The 6900-nt window shown below is 42.7% G+C and overlaps 1 protein-coding gene across 1 annotated transcript in view; it reads left to right on the forward strand.

Moving 5' to 3' along the window:
- The window catches only part of LOC139640632 (laminin subunit alpha-5-like), a gene marked incomplete at its 3' end in the record, with an annotated part of 9824 nt that extends 6779 nt beyond the window's left edge, over positions 1–3045 (forward strand). Inside the window, exon 2 of the mRNA XM_071514804.1 lies at positions 2893–3045. Coding sequence (XP_071370905.1) covers positions 2893–3045 — 153 coding nt within the window. The remainder of the gene's footprint in view (positions 1–2892) is intronic.
- Between the last annotated feature and the right edge of the window lie 3855 nt (positions 3046–6900).

The following is a 6900-nucleotide window of genomic DNA, read 5'->3' on the forward strand; positions in this document are numbered from 1 at the left end:
TGAAAAAGGAATGGAGATAAAACATATATTAAACAAATATTAAAGTAATAACCCGCATAAATAAATGTTTTGCTGTCTATCACCCACTGTTCTAACACAATAGTGATTCAGCTTAATATCTGGTGGATGAAAGCTTTTTACGTTTCCTGGTTTGTTTGGAATAAACAGAAGAAGAAGAACTGGGTAGTTAGCATGAGCAGTGATAGCCACCATGGCTGAACAGACAGAGAAAAGAGAAAAACTCAAACTGCAGCAACAGAAAAACCCAAGCTCCGCCCACACACTGTTTGATTGACAGGTGATCTGTGGGGAAGTGCAGCTGGAGACAAAGTGAAGAGAGAACGAGGAACTTGAGGATTTACCACTTTACCATGTGAAGTGTTTGGGTGAGGTGGAGAGACGGAGGATGGGGTGGAGGATGTGGGGGTGATGCGGTGACCTCTGACCTCTGACCTCAGTGACCTGCAGTGATAACATCTCCTAACCTGAGCCGTTGTTCAGGTCCACGCTTGTTTAGTTTACACTAACGCTTCCACAACCAAACAGGCTTAGCTGAGAATGAAGAGGCTTTAGGGAGCAGTGGGGTGTGGTGGGAGGTTAAGTGGAGATCAAAGACCCATGAAATGAAAAGTTAAAATTTTTATTTATCTTTTTGCTGGACCAATTCAGACCAAAAAATGACAAAAAATGACGATTTCTAGAAATTTTACATCAAAATGAACAGAGCGTCTCTTTCCAGTAATCGGCACATTTCTGTTGAAGACTCATCCTGCACTCGGGGGGGCGGAGACAAACATTTCATCCAATCAAATTTTGAGAACGGTTGGAGTTATTTCCCCCTTAATCCCCGCTATTTTTTTTCCCAGCATGCAGCTCAGTTCAGCTGCAACTTGGACGAAGGAGAGTTTCTGGCTGCTTCACCTAAAACTCTTTTCCCAGACTCTTTTCCTAAAACTCTTTTCCTCCACAACCACTTCCTCCATATCTCATTAATATTCTAATAAGCCCCTCCCACTGACAGATTTTAGCCTCAAAATTGCCTCATTCAGTTTTTATTCTGCACTAGGCTACATGGTTTATTCCTTGCACTTGTTCCTTGTTGTGAGGCACTGCTCTATAAATATTAGAGTAACAAAATCCATATATTTTTAGTATTGTGGCCCCAGAGGGAGTTGAAACCCTTAAACCTGCTCTGTTTCCATTCTCTACACCTTGGAGTCACATCAGACTGTAAACTGTGTGAATTCAGGTACAAAACAGACAGATTGAGGCGGAGAGATTGAATTTATGGGACGATTAAAACGTTCCTCCACACATACAATACAGACTGCTGGAGTATCGCTGTCACAGAAACCTGAGCGGATTCACCTTTCTGCTGCAAAACAAGAAACTTGAGTCCAGATTCCTTTAGGGCCAAACAGTAGAGAAAGAAAACTCTTCTTTTCCATTGTTGTTTACTGCAATTCTTTAAGATGGTGCAGATGTGTAGCAGCCAGGGTCTCCTGTGGCTCCTGGGTGTCCCGGCGGTGGTTAGAGAGGAGAGGGGGCGTCCTGTAACTGAAAGGCCACAGGTTCAAAACAGTGTTATGCACCTCTGTCGCTCTCTTTATCAATCAATCTATCAAACGTTATTTATATAGCACCTTTCAAACAAATCAAATGCAATTCAAAGTGCTTTACAAGTGATTGACAAAATGTAGCATGCTAAAAATGGATTTAGAGACTAATGCACACCAAAACAACCAAAAAAAACCCAAAAAGTTAATTGAATAAGACAACAATAAAAGATGGGTAGTTAAGATAATAAAAGATAAACAATAAAAGATAATACAAGCAAAAAAAATAACAATTAAAATAAAATTATGAAATACTACACAAAATAAATTGATTATAATAAAACAGTAAAATGTTAATAAAATAAAATAGAATAAAATCTTTAGGGTCAATACTGCGATCTCTGCAGCCATAGGGACAGTGAATATAAATATAGGTTCAATGTTAAATGTTTTGAAAGTAAAAAAAAAATAAAAATACATTATGTCTCTCTCTCAGTTTAGAGGCAGTACTGTTACATCTGCAGCAAATATGGTAGTATAGTATAGTATAGTACAGTATAGTATAGAGCAGTGATTCTCAACCTTTTTCATATCAAGGACCCTAATTTAGTCCACATTAGAGCCACGGACCCCCATTTGATGAGATTTTGTCTCTCGGACCCAAATCTGAGAATATTTTTATTGTCAGATATGATTTTGTCCAGAATTCCATGACTATCTGTATTGTAAGTAGAGAGATAACAGAGAAACTGTGATCAAAACAGTCATTCTTCTACATTCTCTAACTGTGTTCACTTCTTGTAAATGAAATAATGCTAAAGTTTAACAATTCATCAGTTGGCTGGGGACCCGCTGGAACCCACTCAAGGACCCCTGGCCGTCCCCGGACCCTACGTTGAGAACCACTGGTATAGAGTATAGTGACTGAGCCACTCGCCATCACCATCAAATGTCATCAGTGTTCAAATGTAAAGAAATACAGAGGCAACAACAAGAAAATCAGCCAGTTTTATGTGTCCGTCTCTCTAAAAAAAGTGGGCGACAGGTGCAGGTTTTTATGTTTTCTTAAGACTACACCTGGGGTGCGTTCAATAGCCCCAACACAGCAAACAGAAAATTTAAACGGAAACAATAGGGATTCAGTGCATCATCAGGTGATTTCACTGATTGGTTGCTAATCAGTGAAATCACCTGCTGTAATGATTGGTTGGAATAAAAGCCTGCAGACTCTCGGGCGTCCGTGGTTATACTACTCAGTAATGTTCAACTGTTCATTGAATCTGTGTGTGTGTGTGTGTGTGTGTGTGTGTGTGTGTGTGTGTGTGTGTGTTCTCAGGGCCAGTACTGTGACATCTGCAGCCAGGGGGAGAGCGACCGCGCCCATCCCATCACCAACGCCATCGACGGGACGGAGCGCTGGTGGCAGAGCCCGCCTCTGTCCCGCAGCACCGAGTTCAACGAGGTCAACGTCACCCTGGACCTCGGACAGGTAGGACCGGTACACACACACACACACATCCACACACATCCACACACACACACACACACACACACACACACACACACATTCACACACACTAGTAGGACTTCTAAAATACACAGACCGTCACATAGGTGCGTGCACACACACACATGCTCATATAGACATTTACACACATGGACAGGTAGAACTGATGAAATATTGCACACACACACACACACACACACACACACACACACACACACACACACACACACACACACACGCACATACATGGCTGCACTGACTGCACTCATTTATTGATATATGTACAGAACTATAAGCTGAAAACAGGCAAACACATAAATCTCTCTCTCTCTCTCTCTCTCTCTCTCTTTCTGTGTTTACTGTAAACTCAGCTAGTTATTTGATACAGCACAGTCTCCTATTCTATTATGTGTGTGTGTGTGTGTGTGTGTAGGTGTGTGTGTGTCTGTGTGAAGATTTACTTCCTTAGAATGTTCCAGAATGTCGGACTGATTCTAGAATATCAGAACAGTTTCTAGAAGTTTGGACTGTTGACACGGGAACAAGTCCAAGTCAGTTTTACAGTGATCGGGCGATAACTCATTATTGGGGCTCTATCATTAAACTTCTTCGGGGGGGGGCACATTGAGGGGGTACTATCTGCAGTGGAAAACCTTACTACCAAAAGCGAGTCGAGTCGAGGCGAGTTGAGCCGGTACCATGAGGTGGAAAAGCAGCATTAGTCTGACTATAATCGCTTTATTAGTGTCCATGTAAACACACTCAGTGCTCTGTAGAGTTGAAATGAGACAGACTGGCCTCTGACAAAGCAAACCTCACCAACACCAGCCACATTTACCAGTCCAGACTCCATTCTGCCTGTTGGCTAATTTCCCATCCTGCTTCCTGTCCTCAAGTCCCCCCCCCCACTCCCCGATAAGAGAATGAAGAGAAGAAGAAGAGAGAACTGCAGTATAAATGGCAGCTGTGACTGGCCCGCTGCAGCTGATGAATCTGCTTCCTCAGACTTCAGCAGCCTGGTGATAAATCTGGAAGTGTTAATGCTTCAGCTCAGTTGATTCAGAGCTGTTAGTCTTGGCAGCAGGTTGTGTTTGTTCTAGCTGGTGTTGTGGTGAATCCGTCAGGACGGCCCGCTCCGCCTGACACACACACACACACGCACACACACACACACACACACACACACACACACACACACAGATATAGACGCACACACACAGACGCACATACGCTCAAAACAAACGTATATCATCACACAGACACACTCGCACATGTATGTATGTTAATTTTCACAGACACAGGCACAAATTCAGACACACACACACACTCTCTCTCTCTCTCTCTCTCTCTCTCCCTCTCTCTCTCTCCCTACAGTAGCTTCAATAGAAACTCTGTCTCCCTCTGCTCTTAGTTCTTAGTTAACCTTTTGTGTTTTTGAACGCTGCTCTTGAACAACCTTTTTATGTTTCTGAATGCAACTCCTTTGTGCCGGGCTCTCCTGCTCGAGTGCCTTCCCTGTTCATCAATGGAGAGAGACATTCACAGTGTGTGTGTGTGTGTGTGTGTGTGTGTGTGTGTGTGTGTGTGTGTGTCCGACAAGTGTGTTTTGTGTCATGGCTCTCTGGGTTCCCTCTCTCCTCCTTCCTCCCATTCTTCCGCTCCTGCCCTCTTCTTCCATCTTTCCCTCTTTTCTCGTCTCTCTTCATTCTCTTGTTTCCCTCTCTCTCTCTCTCTCTCCCTCCCTCTCTCTCTCTCTCTCCACCCCCCCTCTCCTCTCAGGGTTGTTGGTCTCAATAGAGAAGCAGGGAACTGTGACAGTGAGTGTGTGTGTGTGTGTGTGTGTGTGTGTGTGTAGCCTGTAAAAGCTTTTATAAGCTTATTTACCTTGTGGCAGTAATAAAAAGACTGATAGAAAGTCTTTAAAGGACAATATAAATACCATCAGAGCTCAGTGGATTTGGATGTTGATAGATGTTGAAAGTTTAGACAACATGTAATCGTCCATAACTGCTACCTGCATCGTTTCATGAAATCGAGACCCAGATATCTGTCTGATATCAGTTCAGAACAGTTTCCAAAGCTGCTGTAACATGAATTATTTTCAGTGCCATAATATCATACTGTGATATTTGAACGATGGTGATGTGCAGGAGGAGGCCAGGTCCGACCTCTTAGATTTACATGACGGAAAAGTCCAACGTCAACCCAAGTGAGCACAACATTTTCACATTATGATATGTGTGACATCATAAAAAAATCATATTAAAACAGCTTTGGAAACTGTTTTGAACTGATAGAAAGATATTCAGGTCCTGGTTTCAGGAAACGATGCAGGCAGCAGCTCTGGACGACTATGGATGTTGTCTCAAGTTTCATTTTGGCTCTGTATTTACACAGGTTTATAATGTTGGGGAAGTTATATCGTTTATTAACGTTTATTAAATGCCAAAATGTCTGCTGGGTGTATACAGTATGTTATGAAGTGTAAAGTGTAAGTGCAGATACAGTTAGTTAGTTGTTTTTAGCTGTTAGTTGTTAGTTGCTAATTTTTAGATCCTTCATGATCCTTCATGATCTCATCAAAATTGATTTCCTTTTGAAAGGAAGAATTGAGTTCACGCTCTCTCTCGAAAAGTTATAGCGCTATACATATTTATACATATACATATAGTCTTTTAAGTTGTGATTAGGAGATGTGATTTGGAGAGGTAAGGCACACTTAGTCGTATACTGGTTGACAGTGTCACAGTGTGAGAGTGACTACCCAATACCAAGAAGTAACGCCACATGATTCTGTGTTTCCTTTAGGGGGTAAAAATATTTTTCTATTTTACTTGATTTGATTCTTTTAATGCAATGCATTTTGCTTGTTCTTTTATATGAATTTTATCTTTTTCACTTTGTCTCGATGCTTTTAATGTTTTATGTAAAGCACTTTGAATTGCCTTGTAGCTGAAATGTGCTGTATAAATAAACTTGCCTTGGTGTATAGTTAGCATGGACGGCAACAAAGACCCAGAAGCAATTAGTGACATTCTGCTCTTATGCCTCATATTCATAAATTCAAGATATTTAGGTCCAGGCAGCAGCTCTAGACGACTGCAGATGTCAGACAACATCATCTATTCTATGTCGTAATGTTTTCTGGGTGGTGTAAAAAATGAGAAGACAACTTACGTGAAGGGGGTGGAGGAGAGAGAGAGAGAGAGGAGAGGGGGGGGGGTCTCTAGTTTCCAGGTAGCAGCGTTGTCTTGAAGGAATGTAGGTGGGCTCAGGCCGTGGGTTTACGACTGTGTGTGTGTGTGTGTGTGTGTGTGTGTGTGTCACGTATGCATGTCAGTGACAGGGTGCAGAAAGAGTGTGTTGAAGACCCCAAGCACCCCCCCACCCCCAGCCCCCCATCCCACCCCCACCCCTTCCACGGAATAAAAGAGAGAGAGAAAGAGAGAGATTGGAATGTCAGTTAACCTGTCTCAACCCGCAGAGGGGAAGGCTTGTTAAATTTTCCCCCAACTCCCCTCTCTCTCTCTCTCTCTCTCTCTCTCTCCTCTCTCTCTCTCTCTCTCTCTCTCTCCCTCTCTCTCTCTCTCTCTCTCTCTCTCCTCTCCCTCCCTCTCTCTCTCAGTTTAGACTTTAGTTGGTATTGGACACACTGTACAGTCTGTCAGTGTGTCAGCCTGCAGCAGCAGCAGGTGTGTACCAGCCAGAGACTTCACTCACACACACACACACACACACACACACACACACACACACACACACACACACAAACACACTACAGTTTATACCACACACACTTTACTGTAAGCTGCAACTGGAGAGCTTCGTTCCAATATG

This window comes from Centroberyx affinis, unplaced genomic scaffold (assembly GCF_046629955.1).
Source record: "Centroberyx affinis isolate AG114_WGS23_722 - 3 ecotype Tasmania unplaced genomic scaffold, CSIRO-AGI_Caff_v1 ptg010028l_1, whole genome shotgun sequence".
NCBI lineage: Eukaryota > Metazoa > Chordata > Actinopteri > Beryciformes > Berycidae > Centroberyx > Centroberyx affinis.